This window comes from Lutjanus erythropterus, chromosome 20 (genome assembly GCF_056507025.1).
Source record: "Lutjanus erythropterus isolate fLutEry1 chromosome 20, fLutEry1.hap2, whole genome shotgun sequence".
In the NCBI taxonomy this organism is placed as follows: domain Eukaryota; kingdom Metazoa; phylum Chordata; class Actinopteri; order Lutjaniformes; family Lutjanidae; genus Lutjanus; species Lutjanus erythropterus.
Window position 1 is genome coordinate 5,421,342 of NC_139336.1, and position 16,476 is coordinate 5,437,817.

A 16,476-nucleotide genomic window follows, 5' to 3' on the forward strand; every position below is an offset into this window, starting at 1 on the left:
AAATACTACACAATAATGATTTTCCGCTCAGATCCCACTCAGAGTATCTCTCTCCACTCCGCTGCAAACACCACAGACACCAATTGGCCAGCTGGCTCGTGCACCCCTCCCTCCAGATCAGAGCTGCCCCTCTGATTGGCCCACTGCACCGTCTGTCAAGCGGGTGACGCCCCTCCGTCTGAGTCCGCTTCTCCCCCCTCCTCCTCCCTCAGCAGGTTGGGTTGAGCGGTCGGCTAGGGGACCGTGGACAGCTCCCGTCTGAGGAGCAGAGTAACGCAGGAGGAGGAGAGGGCTGGATATGGGGGAGCCAACGCACAGGCCCGTACGATCGAGATAAAAAAAAACAAAAAAAACAACAACACTTTTTTTATGTGCACATACCGGGGAGAATACACAAAGGCACCGAGCTGGAGAGGCCTCAGCAGGACGGGGAAACAACCGAGGAAGTGAAGGAAGAGGGGGGATACGGCTACTGACCCATCCCGGAGCATCAGGGGAGAAGCAGCGAGAGAAAGGAGGAGAAGAAGGAGAGACAATTCCGCTCGACCTGATGGACTGAGAGGACAGATGAATGAAGACTGCCTACACTAACGCCTATAGATGCCTGGCCAAGGACCTGGACGCTTACGCCATGAACACGGACATGACAATGGACGGCATTGGCAGCCTGCATGGCGGGGTGGCGGTGAGCTCCGTGGTCCCTGATGCGGAGCTGATGAGCGGCCACAGCCCGCACCACGGCCGCGGGAGCTCGTCGGGGGGACACGGGGCAGCGGCGGCCACCCTGCGGATACACCAAGACCTGGCCGCCGTCGCCGCGTCATCCCGCTCGGCCATGGTGACCAGCATGGCCACGATCCTGGACGGCAGCGGGGAGTACCGGCCGGAGCTGTCCCTGCCGCTGCACCACGCCATGAGCGTGCCCTGCGACACGTCCTCTCCCGGGATGGGGATGAGCAGCACCTACACCACCTTAACCCCGCTGCAGCCGCTGCCCCCCATCTCCACCGTGTCGGACAAGTTTCACCACCACCATCACCACCACCACCACCAGCGGCTCTCCGGGAACGTGAGCGGGAGCTTCACCCTGATGCGGGACGAGCGGGGGCTGCCGGGCATGAACAACCTGTACAGCCCCTACCACAAGGACCACATGTCCGGGATGGGTCAGAGCCTGTCCCCGGTGCTGGGCAACGGCCTGGGCTCCATACACAACACCCAGCAGGGTCTCCACAACTATGGCACCACGACGCACGGAGGCCACGACAAGATGCTCAACTTCGACGCACACCACACCGCCTCCATGCTGGCCAGAGGGGACCACCACCAGCACCGAGGCCTCGGCGGCCCGGCGGCCGGGATGATGCCGCACCTGAACGGGATGCACCACCCGGGCCACCCGGCCGCGTCCTCGGCGGGCCACCACCCCCACTCCCACCCCCACCTCCAGTCTCCATCCCACGGGCCCGCGCTGGCTTCCACCCGGGAAAGACCGCCCTCCTCCTCGGGGACGCAGGGGGTGAACAGCTCGGGGCAGCTGGAGGAGATCAACACCAAGGAGGTCGCGCAGAGGATCACGGCGGAGCTGAAGAGGTACAGCATCCCCCAGGCCATCTTCGCCCAGAGGGTGCTGTGCCGCTCCCAGGGGACCCTGTCGGACCTCCTGAGGAACCCCAAACCCTGGAGTAAACTAAAGTCAGGCCGGGAGACCTTCAGGAGGATGTGGAAGTGGCTGCAGGAGCCCGAGTTTCAGAGGATGTCGGCCCTCAGATTGGCAGGTAAGAGCTGGAAAATCTACAAAAAAAAAAAAGAAAAGAAAGAAAAGAAAAGAAAGCGGTGCCACGATGGTTCTCTGGTTTGGAGGATGGATTTAAATCCTAAAATCCAAAATAATCTCCACACTTTTGCTCCTGTTCTGACTGTTTTCATCCTGTGCTGGCTTTGTTTTGGTGTCTCCTCTCCGGCGCAGCAGCACTCCAGTGTAGATGGATGAAATTTATTTAGAATCACTGTGTTATGATTACCATTATTGATCAATAACAAAAAGGGATCGATAGGAAATGACAAGGTCATGGGATTTCCCTCCAACAGTCCCGCTGCCTCTGTCTCTGTCTGCACTGTGCAGTCAAACAGGTTTTATTCTCATGTCCCTTCATGTTAAATAATTATTCTGCTCTCAATCTCACCCATTTTAATGCTTAAAAATAAGAGCAAAATAAATAAATTAGACAAACAAAATAAGAAAACAATGGGCAGAATTATTTGTAGGTTTGGAAATGTTGCACAAAATGTAGGAAATAATCCATGATATACAAAAGATGATTTATTTAAGCTTAATTCAATCAAATTCTCATTACTCTCAGTGTGTTTCAGGGGCATCATGCTTTTATTTTGGTGACAGGGCTCACTGTCATTAGCCTGTTAAAGGATTACTGTATTCCTGTGGTATTAGCAGGGCAGAGAGGTGTGAGAGGGCATTCAGAAGAGGATTTGTGTGTGATTGTGAGGAGCTTGAAGTGATCAGACAGGGCTCGGCTGTGACACAAACATGAGGGGTTTTCTGGAGCATCAGTGGGTCTGGTGCCCCCTCTAGTGAAGGGACCTGGTGTCTGTCCCAGCGACAAGCCTCTATTGTCTGTCTGCAGGGGGACAGCAGCAGGGACCGGATCAGGAGGCTTTCAGGGATCAGATCCAGCGTGGATTATGTTCAGATTTTCAGGAATATTGCAATATGAGCAGAGCTGAATGTTGCTCTGGGGTTTAGTTTGTCTGTAGTGAGATTTCACCATGTTTAATGTCTTTAACAGAGATGTTTTAATTGCAATTTTGAAATTTCTAAGCTTAATATTACACCAAGGAGCTATAGCATGCTTGAATTTCACATGGAAGTGAAAAATAAGATGTAAAAGTATGCTGTAAAATACTCTGTTACAAGTAAAAGTCCTGCATTGAAAATGTTACCTATTTAAAAGCATGCAAATATAATCAGCAAAATGTACATAAATGATTACAAGTAAACATATGTAATTTATAGAAATGTCCCCAGTGACTGTTCTGCTATTATATATGATCTCATTAGATGATTCTGACTCGTGAATTAATGTAAAAGCAGGATTTTATTGCTATATTTGATTGAGGCGGAGCTAATTTTGAAGTATTTAATAGCAGACTGCAACTCCTGATTATTTCCTGCATTAATCAATTCATTGTTTGGCTTGTAAAAATTCTGGAAATAGTGAAAAAATGCTGCCAAATCTACCCAGAACCCAAAGCCTCAAACCCAAACCTCAACAATATTACAAATATATCAAAATGATTAAAATAATTAAAAGGAAAAGCTGCAAATCTTATATTCATATTTGTGAAGCTGGAACCATGACATGTTTTTATTTTAAAATTATTTAAATAGTTGTAAATTCATTTTCTGTCACTTGACTTATTGATTAATTGAGTAATCGTGCTTTTAGAGACTGTTAAAACAGTAGAGTAATTATTAAAGGACATCGTTTTAATTTGTAAACTACTAACTAAAGCTGTCAGATAAATGTGTTGAAGAAAAAAGTGTGCTTACCTCTGAGGTGTGGTGGAAAGTAGAAAGTAGAATGAAAAGAAAGCACCTCAAATTTGAACTGAAGTAATGAGTAAATAGTGAGTAAATGTACTTAGTTACATCCCAACGCTGATTAAGTATTTGCTGGCAAATTGTGATCTTCAGCCTGTTGAAATATTTTATCAGAGCAGAATGAAGTTAGTGTACATCAGTATGATGATAAGTTCAGCTCCACAGTGTGCCATCATCTCATGTTTTTCATCTATAAATACACAAAAGAAAAAATTACATTCTGTAACACAGATCATAAAATTAGACTTAAAAAGGAGGAGCATGTAGGTGTCTGATAGAGAGAGGAAAGTTTGGCTTATAAAAGAAAGTGACATTGTGCAGAAGACATTTATATATATACTTTTTTTAGCTTGTGGAACTGGATAGAGTGAAATATCCAAATCACAGTTTGCATTGTTGCGACACATGTCCAGGGTGCAGCTGATCAACAGAGCTGTTCAATGATTGGCTGTAATGTTTTGATAAAGTTAAAATGTGTTTTAAAAAAACAAAGAAAAAAAAAACTGTAGTGTTGCAGAGATGTCCTGGCCTACAGATGTTGTTCTCCAGATTTAAGAATGCATGAACCCAAATAATTGATTTGATTTCAATATATGTTTTTCAGTGAAAATGAAAATTTTGATGCAAAAACGATCATGACCATGACTACCGAATCATTTTGCAATCCTTATATTTTTAAATATCATATTATTTTACCATATTGTGCAGTGCTACTTTCATCTAATGTATTACAGCTATAAATACATGAAAAATAGATCTACAAAAAATATATCAAAGAATTCAGTAACACAAACAAACAAAATCCAAATTAAACTGAAATGAGCACAAGGAAAGAGAGGAATGAAGAGAGTGAAGAAAGTGACAGATGTGTTGAATTTATACATGTGAGCTTTTAGAGCATAAGTGGACACATAACCTGTGAAAATATACTATATAAATATAACTATATTATTATACTAAAAATAAAGACAGTCCTCAGCTTTGTGAGAGAGAACTTTTAAAAAAAGTGTTGGGTTTTTAGATGTAGAAGAAGTTTTTCAACCTATAAAGGAACACTTAATTCTAGGGCTGAATTTCAGTCAATATTGATGCATGTTAATAATTTTTAATGACATATTTTTAATGAAAACCAGGAGGAAAAAAGGTTCAATCTAACCGCACAGGTAATAGAATATATTTATTAATTTCCGTCTGCGCTCATTTTCTCACTCCAGCTGTTTGTGTTGTTGCGTCACATGTCCAGGGTGCAGCTGATCAACAGAGCTGTTCAATGATTGGCTGTTTGTGCGTCCACTCGCAGCACGCTCCACTGTCAAGGGGTATGAGTCAGGGCGTATTCATTATGTGCGGTTTGCTTTTAATGCATTTAAGTGAACATCTTATAGAACAATTTTCATATTGCTAGGCGATGACGTGTCTGTGACCAGTATACTGAAAATAACTGTTGTTTTATTTCTCAGGCCTTCAGATTAAAACATCACTAATAATTTTGTGGCTAAAAACTGAACCATCAGTTAATAAAGTCTCACAGACAAACTTCTAATATCATGAAAAGTTTAGATTTGAGAGATACATATTATTATTTATTGGTCAGTGTTTTACTAAAATAAATATAAAGTAAAGATAGATCATGTAGTGTGGAGACTTTATGTTGCAGTAAAAGGCTTTTACTTTAATATGAGTATTATTTCACTGTGGCATTTTTATGATTTGTTTTAAAATTAAAACAGTTTTTACAACATTTTCACTGGGGTCATCATAAAGTACCTGACGTGTGTTTGTTTCTACTGCTACCACTAAAACTTCAGCGTGGGCTTTTTATGTTCTCCAGATGTTTTTGATATATTTCCAGGACACTCAGAGAATCGGTCTGAGGAAATCAAATAAACTGAAATAAAGATCGATTCCTTAAACACGCTGATGCATGAAGTTTTCATTCAACTTTTCAATTTTATCTAAGGATTAATAGATTTTCTTTTAAATTATGATTTATTATTCTGATTGTAATATCTGATTTGACTGTTTATGTCAATTTAATAAAACATTTAAAAGTGTTAAATTTGAAATCTTAAGGAAAACGTTCTATAAAAGCTAGAGGTTATTTATGAAGGATGAACTTTACTAGAAAAACATCATCTTTGCTCACTAGATCTCAGCCTTTCTTATCCTCGAATGTGTCTAAAAACTACAGGATATATGAACTACTTTTTAAAATACAAAAATATAAAATGATCAGTTATCTTATCAGTATCGGCCATGAGAATCAGGTAATTATCAGACATCAATATCTGAAAAAAAATCCATATTGCTCATCCTTTTTATCCTTTCATCTTCTTTGGAATAAAACACACAAGTCAAAATGACAACTTACAGAAATATAGACAAATATAACTGATATAAAAACATAATAAAAATGTGCTGTATTGTGTACCAAAATATTCCTAAATGCAGAGTTATTATGTGTAATTTCAAATGACCACAATAATTCTATTATAAGCTTAAAAATGACCTGATTGATATTGTCACTGTATTTCATAAAGTTATCAATAGGTTTGCTGGAATAAGTTCATTTAAAAAAAAAACTTTATTGATCCCGAAGGTAAATGACCAGAGATCAGAAATAAATTGAATACAAATAATACAAAATGTTGTTCTGTAATATCAATATTTAAATGATCACCCAAATAATTAATAATTCTAAAATTACACACGTCATAGTATCTTTGTGTTTACTGTATAACTATATGTATTTATCTTATTACAATAACACCTCATGTGTCCTTATTCCTTTAATAATATACATTTCATAACATTTTTCTGCAAAATGTAATATTCCTATGTCATCCCTAAAACATTTACACCGTTTTTAATTAAGTCTAACTTTTCCAGCATTATACCTTTATGATCTCAGTGAGTGTGTGTGTGTGTTTTTGGAGATTGTATCATATTCTAAAGTCACATATCTGCCCACATGGTTTCATCTGATCCATCTGGTGTAGTTTGTGATATTCAGTCACTGCATCATGTTACAGTGTTTGGTTGTATCTGTTCAGTATCCTTTTAAATTTTGTTCTGAGGTTTACTGTGGATGTTTTGTATAAAAGTGGCTGATTAGTCTTTATTGAATAGACTGTTAGACTTACTTTTCAGTCAATCTAGGTCCAAACATCCCAGCATGCACAGCTGATTCTCAAATGATTGATTTGATATTTGTATTTAGCCTAGTTTTTTTTAAAATGTGTGTTTAAATGTGTGCGGATGCTAACGTTGAGGGTATGATTATTTCTGCAGCTTTAGTTTTTGATTTTCCTGGCTGGTATTTGATCATACAGGTTAAAAGGAAATGACATGAGAGAATTGGAGGGTGGAGCTGCAGGAGAGCGGGGGAGCGTTCATGTGATCTGTGCTTCCCTGTGTGTTGTAAAATGTTTTAATGTGAGGATAGACGCTGAGCAGCCTCGTACTTATACTGCTGTCTGATGGAGCTGCACTCATCTGCTTCCCCTCTGATAATGAAAAACCCTCGCTGGCTGCTCTATGTGTGACACTGTCAGGCATTTACAAATCAAACCTTGGAGGCTGGGGAGACGGGGTTATATTCTAAGAAAAAAACTCTGAATTTCTGAGATTAAAGTCATAAATTTCTGATTAAAAAACATCTTTGATATTAAAGCTGTAAATTTACAAGAAAAACTCTTTGTGATAAAGACAATTTTTTACAATAAAAAACTTGAATATTCTCTGAGATTATAAAATCATAAATTTGTGAGAAAAAAATAAGAAATTCTCTGAGATGAAAGTCGCATAGAGAGAAAAAAATAATAATTTAAAGGAATCATGTAATATTAAACATTTTATTTTACAATCAGAATCTCTGAGAATGATCAACTTTTTTTTGTAATTTGTGAGTTTTGTTTACCACTTTAATCTCAGAGAATATCCTTTTTTTTTTCTTGTAGATTTATGACTAAAAAACCTGGAATATTCTTTGATACTGAAATTGTAAATTTACAAGAAAAAGCTTGAAGATTCTCTGAAATGATAAAGAAAGAAATTTGCAAGAAAAAAATAAGAAATTTTCTTAGACTAAAGTCATAAAAAATATGTCACAGAATATCAAGGAACCGCATAATATGAATAAATGTCATTAAATCAAAATTTGCAAGTGGAGTCTTCAAGAATATTTAAAAAAAAATTCTTTTAATTATTTTTTTTTCTCGCAAACATACCCTTTTAAACTCAGAGAATATCCTTAATTTTTTCTTGGAAATTTGTGATATAAAAACCTGCTATAGTCTTTGAAATTAAAGTCATAAATTTACGGGGAAAACCTCACAAATGTACAAGGCAAAACTTGAATATTCTCTGAGATTATTAAGTTATAAATTTACTGGAAAAAATCAGAAATTCTCCAAGATTGAAGTCAGAAAACTGTTGTCGGGGAATGTCAAGGAACCGAATAATGTTAATAAATCTTATCAAATTATATTTTGCAATTGGAGTCTAAATTTATGATTGAGTTTTTTATAATTTATGAGTTTTTTTTCTCAGAATATTGGTCCCTCCTCAGTCTTGGTGACTAGCTTGTTAGCTGTAAAGATCTTTGAGGGTTTGTCTTTTGTCTTTTAATGTAATTAGGCTCAGTTTCCCTCAGCTTCCTGTATATGTGCTAAGCTAGGCTAAACATAGACTGGACCTGTCTCTGTATCATGTAAGTCAGGCAGTTTTGGAGTTGTTGGAGTCAAGATGTCTTCACGGTTAAGATATTTTAAGACAGGAACAGAATAGTTTTCTTTAGCGTCCTGTGGTTTCACAGAGAAAGTGTCAATATTGTCCAGGTTCTCACCTCAGAAACAAATTCACACAGACTTTCCCCTTTTCTGCGACTGTGCGCCGACTGTAGAAACAGAGCGAGCCTCAATCTCTAGATCAACAACGCTACAAGCCGACCAATAGAGCCGAGGTCAAAGGTCAGAGCTGCAACACTGAGACAATAGATGGAGCAAATATTCCCCCTGACCCTGAGAGGAGCAGAGAGGAGCGGCACGCAGGGGGAGGAAGAAATGAAAGAGAGCCGGGAGACGGGCTTATTTTGTCATTTTTCTCCTGCTGTACGTTCACAACAATGAGAATAATACTGATAATTATTCAGCCACATTCCTCCCTCGGCTGCATTATAGGTGTGGTCCTGCTTAGAGCTGAAACAATTAGATGATTAACTGATTAGTCGATCTATGGAAAAATTAGAACAGCAACATCTTTTTAAAAGTCACTTTTAAAGCAAAAATGCCAAATATTCAAAATCATGTATGCTAGTTTCAATTCTCCAGTCAGTACAGCTGATCAAAGTACTGATTTACCACTGGAGCTAATACTAGTTCCAGCTTTTAAGAATTCATGTTTTTCTTTGAATTAAAATAATAATAGAGCTGCAACGATTAATTGAATAATTGATTATTAATGATTCTTAAATATGAATATTTTCTGGTGTCTTTACTCTACTATGATAATAAACCAAATATTTTATTTTTATAGACTAAACTTATTGGTTAATCAAGAAAATAATCAACAGAATAATCAACTATGAAAATAATTGTTAATTGTGGCCTTATAATAGTAAATTAAATATTCTGGGGTTTTTTGGACTGTTGGTCAAAACAATAAGTTGGCCAATATTACTTTTTAGTGTTCTTGGTAAGAGTATGTAAATAGGTTTTTCAAAATAAAATTGTGTTTCATAATAACGGCGTTTAGTATAAAATATGACAGGGGCAGGATAACTGGAGAAATGTGCTTCCTTTGTTAGAGGTTAGGCTGCAGAATTGTCATCCATCTGAAGATGGACAGGAGCTAAAAGGATGTAGGCATTAAGATACAAAAGCAATGATTCATTTCTCAGCACATTAAATGATATAATATGTTAGATTTGTTTTAGAAATTCTCCCATAATGCTTTGGTCTGTAAATATCAGAATAATTTGTCAGGGAAACATCAAGAAAAGAAGTGTGTTGGTATTATTTATAGAGAAAATGGAGACAGTGTTCAAGTTCAAATAACCTGACTGCTGGTGTGACCCAGACAATCTTGTAGTCAGTGCACAAGCAGGCAAATGTCTACAGGGAAGCATACAATTGCATGTGGAGAATAAATTAATTTCCAATAATAAAGTATTCATATTTACTAGGGTTTAAATCAAATTTTTTTCAAATTTTTCTTTCATGAAAATTAAAATTTCCCCATTGATTAATACCAAAGTATGTAGTTCTTTCCAGAAAACCTCAGAGGAAATATATATGATATTATTGTGAAAACATGGAGCTATAAGCTTAAGTATTATCAATTGTTATTAAATGGGAAAAGCACAATTTTCAGACAAACATCACACAAATTTTTCACCTAAAAAGCATAGTGCTTGATATTAGAACACTGCTGGAGGGTCTTTTGTCTTTTGGGACCATGTTTTATCCTCCTTCAATGTGGGAATATTTTGGAACATCCAGCGTATTATACAAGGACGTAACTTAGGTTAGTTAGATTTCTCAGATCATCGCATTTGACACGTAGAGCGTGGAGTCGTCTGTGTAAAAGTGGAGGTGTACATTTAAACAAAAAGGGTAGCATGTACAGTAAATAAGAGTAGATATAACGGTAATATAAATAGTAACAACAACAGAACATTGAGGCACTTCTCAGTTTGTTCCACAGTGTAAGACGTCATCGCAAACAGCCACTGAAAAGAATATAATCCTACGCAAATCAATACGTCTCCTTTTGAATATAATCCAAGCCATCCAATCACAGATCCACAAAGGCCAACCTACTGCCAGAGTTTGTTGAAGGCTAAACTAACTAAATTTAATAAATTAAAGAAGTCGATCCACATCTGTGCTACTCTACAAGTGTGTCAGCTTTGAACTTTTGGACTCAGTTTATTCTTTTGGTCCAACATACTTATTTGTACATGTTCTTGTTTCCTGTGTGGCTCAGCTCAGTTGGTCATATGGACTGTGGGTAGAGTTTTGTGTACAATATGTGAGAGTGGAGGTCTAGTTTTGTGCTTCCGATTAATAACTGCTCATGTCCGCTGCTTCTTTTTGTCTTCTGTCTTTTTATAGAAATAGATGCTAAATTGTTGTATTGCTTTGTAGATAAAGGGATTTTCTTTTTAAATAATGTCTTCTTTCTTCTTCTTGTCATGGTTTCTGTTAGACCTCCTGAATCATCATCTGCATCTCCAGTGTTTTCACTTGTTCAGAAAGGGCTGTTAATGTGCTTTTTAAAGGCTCTTTCCCCAGCTGGTGAAAGCAGCTCTCCGGGTTTTTGTAAACCGACTTACAGAAATAATGAATTTGACATCAACAATTATGCAATCACTGTAGAAAACACTGTACACGTACTAATTGCTATCACAGCTTCTATGGTGATGATGTTGATGATGGGGCCAGTTCATCATTTCCCAGAGGAGTGGATGCTGTTATGGTCAACACAGTCTCACTGCAGTTCATGAAATAGTTACAAATTTGAATCTACTTGGTTGATGTGCATGGACACAAATTTTCCAACTCATGTATTATCCACCGCCATTCTCATTCCATGGTCAAATTAGCAATAATTAATATGTAATGTCTGGTTATACTTTATAAATACAACTTGCAGAGAACCTTTCAGGCAACAGTTTAGTTAGGTTTAAGTCTCATTTACGCTAAACGTTAAATACAAGTATAGATATGAACGGAGGCTTCTGTCTTTACTCTGTGTTCTTTTTGTTTGTATGTGTGTACATTTGCTGAAAGCTCATGGATACTGATGAAACGGAGAAGTACCCTTGGTAGTCGTGGATGGCAGTGTAGCCAATGGCAGTGTGCAAAAGTATTAGTAGTCAGACTCACTGGATGCACCCTGCGGGTAGAGGTCCTTCCATTGGTCGCTTGCTTTGAGCACCAACGCGGTGTCCACCATCTACGTTTTCAACGCTGTTGCAGCTTACACGCTGAAAACATGAAATATGAGCGTAAACAGGTGAACAGCAGTTACGTTTTCTTTGCAGTGATGTAGTCACTTTAATGCCAGGGCTCGCCACCAAAACAAGTGCCCCCTCGACACTATTGCAGCATCACCGTCACTGCATCCTGGACTTAACTCTGCACAAGATGATTGTGATTTGTTTAAAGAAATGCAAACAAGGCCCTTGCTATGCAGGACTTATTAGTGAGTGAAAAGAATTCTCTGTTCACGTGTCACAAAGCTTTTAATGGCCACCGCGTCCACAACGCTGCCTCTGTTTTTGCATCTTTCTCAAGCGGTACAGCCTCCTCCAGTGTCGCCATGTTTGTTGTTGTCGTCAGAAACTTTGACTATTCTTCTTCTTTGGGGTAATGTTTGACCCTGAGTGGCGCCCTCTAGTGGATGTATTGATTAACATCCACACTAACATAAAGGACGCATGGAAATATGTGGGCAGTGACAGTTATATTGTTTTAAATGGACACATCTATTTTCATATGTTAAGGGGGCATATATCAGCATTTAGACACAAAACTACTTGGTTAGTTTTAGGAAATGTTCATGGTTTAGATTAAAATAACTACATCCTGAGGACTTTGACTGTTGGTCTCACACGAGACTTGAATCCTGGTCTCCCATGTGGAAATTCCTGCCTGTGGGAATTTTCTCACTCTTTATACTACATTTGTACTTTGAAAGTCATGTTGACGGCTGGGAAAAAAAAGAACAATTTGTGTCCTTGTACACAAATCTATAGACTGGGCTACATTTTGTGAGAAAATTTCTATTTTATTATAATTGAAAAGAACAACACGCTGACAAGTACAGAGGTACCTGATTTGGTGTCCTTATGTTTTTAGCCATGTAGAGTATGATTTACAAGGTTTACAATATAAAAAGAAAAATACTACAAATGGTACATTACTGAACAGTGTATTTTTATAAAAGAAGAGCAAAATCTCTCCCTCTAAATGCCTCTCTGGAGCTTTTCCTCTGTGCTTCCCTCTCCTCTCCCTCTGCCTCATTTTTAATCTTTTTCTTTCTCTGGCCATCTCTCTCCTCCCGCGGACCTGCCCGTCTCTTTTGGGGGGAGGTATTATGTGATCGTCGGGGGAATTGAACACAGGAGCAGAGGCAGCAGCGGCCCGATGAATTATTGATGGGAATCTCGGCGTGACCCGCCTCGGTCTGCTCACTTCACTTCTTCTTCACCTCGCAGCCGGGTTAACCAGGCAAAATGGAGGGAGGGAGAGAGAGAGAGAGAGAGAGAGAGAGAGAGAGAGAGGAAGAGAGAGAGAGAGAGACAGTTAAGAGAGAGGAGGAGTCCATTGTTTGGTTGGAGGACGCTGCCTGCCTTTGACACCAAGTGAATTATGGATGAAAAGACAACGATGCTCGAATCAGTGTTAGAGTTGAATGGCTCAAATAAAAGGTGGAGTCCAAATAGAGGCTGGGGTCAGTACAAACAAATAAAGAGGGGTAAAAAGAACACAGGAAGAGGGCGGGGGTTAAATTTCCTTTACTCTAATCTTTTACATGCTTAATGCAGTATAGGGGACATTTTCCACAGAGCTAATTTCATACTGATGCTGCTCTCAGCGTCTTTTGTTTTTTAAACAAAACCACTGTTCTCATTGACACATTAATTCAAATCGCTTCTATTTTGCCATTTCTTTAGTCGCAGTTAAATTACTGTCAGTGAAATAGAACACTTCCAGCAGATGTTTCACATTAAAAGCCTACCAGAGAGGGATTATACACTTGTGATGATGGAACGTGGCTCGCTGATGTGTTTTTAATAGTTTTTCAGACAACACTGGAGTTCTGTGGTGCAGAGGATCAGGGTTTGGATACACACACTTGTCTGAAGGATCAGTTTGTTGCTGGTTTATGTCTTTTCATGGGGTTTGTTGACAATAAGAAAAATACAGACTGTTACTACGCTCCAAAGGGTTCTCTCTGAGGTTCTACCCAGAACCATTTGCTTCTAATGAACCATTTTTCAAAGAAAGGGTTCATCAAGGGTTCTTTGTAAGACTAGGGGTTCCATTATGATCCCTTTTCATCCAAAGAACCCTCTTTGAAAGAAGGTTCTTCAAGGCTTATTGAAAACATAAGATGTTTTCTCAGTTTAAACAACTGTGACATAGATTGTTAAATTGATGGATGACACAATATACAGTCTGTGGGATTTAATCTTTTTTGCCTCATCTGTAGAAAACAATACGGTTCTTTATAGAACCCTCGGAAGACAAGAGGGTCACAGGTGAAACCATTATAAAATATATTTATATTATATAAGATATTTTAAAATATATATTAAAAAAGGGTCCTTGTTAGAACAATCTGGGTGGGTTCTAGATGAAACTCTTTAAATATAGAAGGGTTCTTTATAGAACAACCTGGGTGGGTTCTAGAGGGAACCTTAGAAGGTGGAAAGGTTCTAGATAGAGCTCCTGTAGAGGGGTCTGGGTGGAACCATTCACACCATAGAAGTATTCTTTGTAGAACCTCTCGTGGTTCTGGGTGGAACCTTTAACAAATGGTTTTAGGGTATAACCCTCTGAAAAGAGTTCCAAGTGGAGCCTTTATAAAAAGCTCTACCAGGAACCAAAAGGGGTTCTCCTATGGGGACAAGCTGAAGAACTCTTTCATTCTTAAGAATGTATAATACATTTCATGTTACAGAGCAGACTGAGTCAAACTGTGCAGAAAATGTGAATGACTGAACCTAAATATTTTCCATTTTACGCATCCTGCTGTGAGCAGACACAGTGCATTATTTATGAGCCGGACTCTGCTTTCTGACACAGATTACCAGCAGTTACTCTGCGTGTGTGTCTGTGTGTGTGTGTGTGTGTGTTTGGTCCACACTGACTGACTGTGGGAATACAGTCTGTGTCCGTTTTCAGGGTTTCTGTCCTGACCTCCTGCATATTCACAGGCTGCTATCGATCTGTAATAATGGATTTCAGGCTGCTGAGAGGAGACTTGTGATGTTTGTTTGTGTGTCAGTGTGAGAAGATTTGACAGAAACTGTTATCTCTGACCTCTCCTGTCGATAGCAGCTCTGGAGGCTGGAAACTGAGACATGACAAAGTCAGTTTAGGTGTTGGGGAGCGTTGCTGCATATGTGAGAAAGAAAAACTTGTATTAAGAGTTTTGCAGCTCCAGAGGGGGAGCTGTGTGAAGTCTGATAAATTGCCTCAAGTGATGTCACTTGAGTCAGTGCTGGTTTGGGATTAAAACTGCAGATGTGAAAATGAAAAAAGAAATGGCGTTAAAAAAGAAGTGGGCCTTCCAGACCGCTGCAGCCACACCTGAATCCCTGACAGGACTAATGTCCGGTAGGTGTGAGGACTACAAAATAAAAGACTCAACTTCCTCCTGGTATTAACATGCAATCTGTATCTGTATCAGAAAAGCAAGCTGATGTGGGTGTAAATGCATGCAGCCTTTATTATTTATTATTCATGTGTAGGCCTACACTGGAAACCCAGTGATCACTTCTGTCCAGAACTTCAAAAACATTTACTTGCCAGCTGTAGGGCTGGGAGATACGGCTTATAAATAATATTGTGATATTTTTAGGCTATGCCATGATATATGATATGTATCTTGATATTCATATTTTCTCTAAAATAAGATACTGTAACTTATCAAATAGTGGCGATCTTATAGAATATGATGCATTGCTGTAGATTAAACTACCCAACAGAATGTAAAGGAGGGCTGGGTGATATCGAAACAAGGTCAAATGTTCAGATATTTTTTTGCCAAATACCTCAATACTGATTGCAACAATATTGTAAGGATGACTATGGGTGTTTTCACAAAAGATTAACACAATTATTATTATTATTTTGCTAAAAAAAATATAGATGAATGTTGATATAATGATATAATAACAGGAGAGCTACAACAGTCTATATAGTCCCAATATCAATATAATATCGCTATATTTCCCAACTCTACTTTTATTTACTATGACCAGAAACCTGTGTAAGTGGTCATTAAGCATAATGCTCCTCTTAGCATTTTGGAGCTAAGTTAGCCATGCTAGAGCTAATGTGGTTAGCTGCTATGCAACATCTAAAAAGCTAAATCAACCCTGCAGTCATTTGAATATTGTATTTATAGCATTTTCTACCTAAATGACTTTCTTTTTCTTGTAATTATTTCAATGTGCAAGCAGCAGCCTTAAGTAGGCAGCCAGAAGCAGATGGGTTATCAATTTACAGTATCATAGGAGTAAAGTAAGAAAAAAAAAGGATTACTGTAGTTTTAAAATTGTTTTACATATGTTGTTGGGTATAAAAAGACCTAACATAAGATCTGACATAATGATCCGTGTAATTAGACAACTTGATTACCAAAAGCAAGTCATTTAAACAGCATTTGTATAGGATGTCAGATTGCAATTTGATTGTTCACGCAACATCTTAAAGGGATAGTTCACCAAAAAATGAAAATTCTTGCTGGATTTTTACAGGAAAACAACATTGCATAATCTCCCAGACAAAGGAACGGAATGGTGACCAGTTTTAAAATGTAAAAAAGCGATTGACCTTAAAGAACATAAAATGCCTCCATTCTGCTCGTCTTCTATAAGACATGCCAAGCTGACTGGAAAGACTGTAAATCCCTAGGTTGGAGCCACGTTCACGTGTGTGTGGACATGTTTTTTTCCCGGTTGTTTTTTTATGTTTGAAAACTGGTCACCATTCACTCCAATTGTTTGAGAGATTCTGCAACACTCCAGCAGTGTTTTCTGGACTAAACCCGACCTTCAGTCAGCATCAGGGTGAGTAGATATGACTGAATTTTGAGTTTTGGGTGAACTATCCCTT

At 38.7% G+C, this 16,476-nt stretch overlaps 1 protein-coding gene across 1 annotated transcript in view; it reads left to right on the top strand.

The window, feature by feature from the left end:
- The first annotated feature begins 231 nt into the window (after nucleotides 1-231).
- onecut2 (one cut homeobox 2) overlaps nucleotides 232-16,476 on the top strand; it is a 45,385-nt gene continuing 29,140 nt past the window's right edge. Inside the window, exon 1 of the mRNA XM_084746378.1 lies at nucleotides 232-1,778. Coding sequence (XP_084602504.1) covers nucleotides 572-1,778 — 1,207 coding nt within the window. The 5' untranslated portion in view covers nucleotides 232-571. The remainder of the gene's footprint in view (nucleotides 1,779-16,476) is intronic.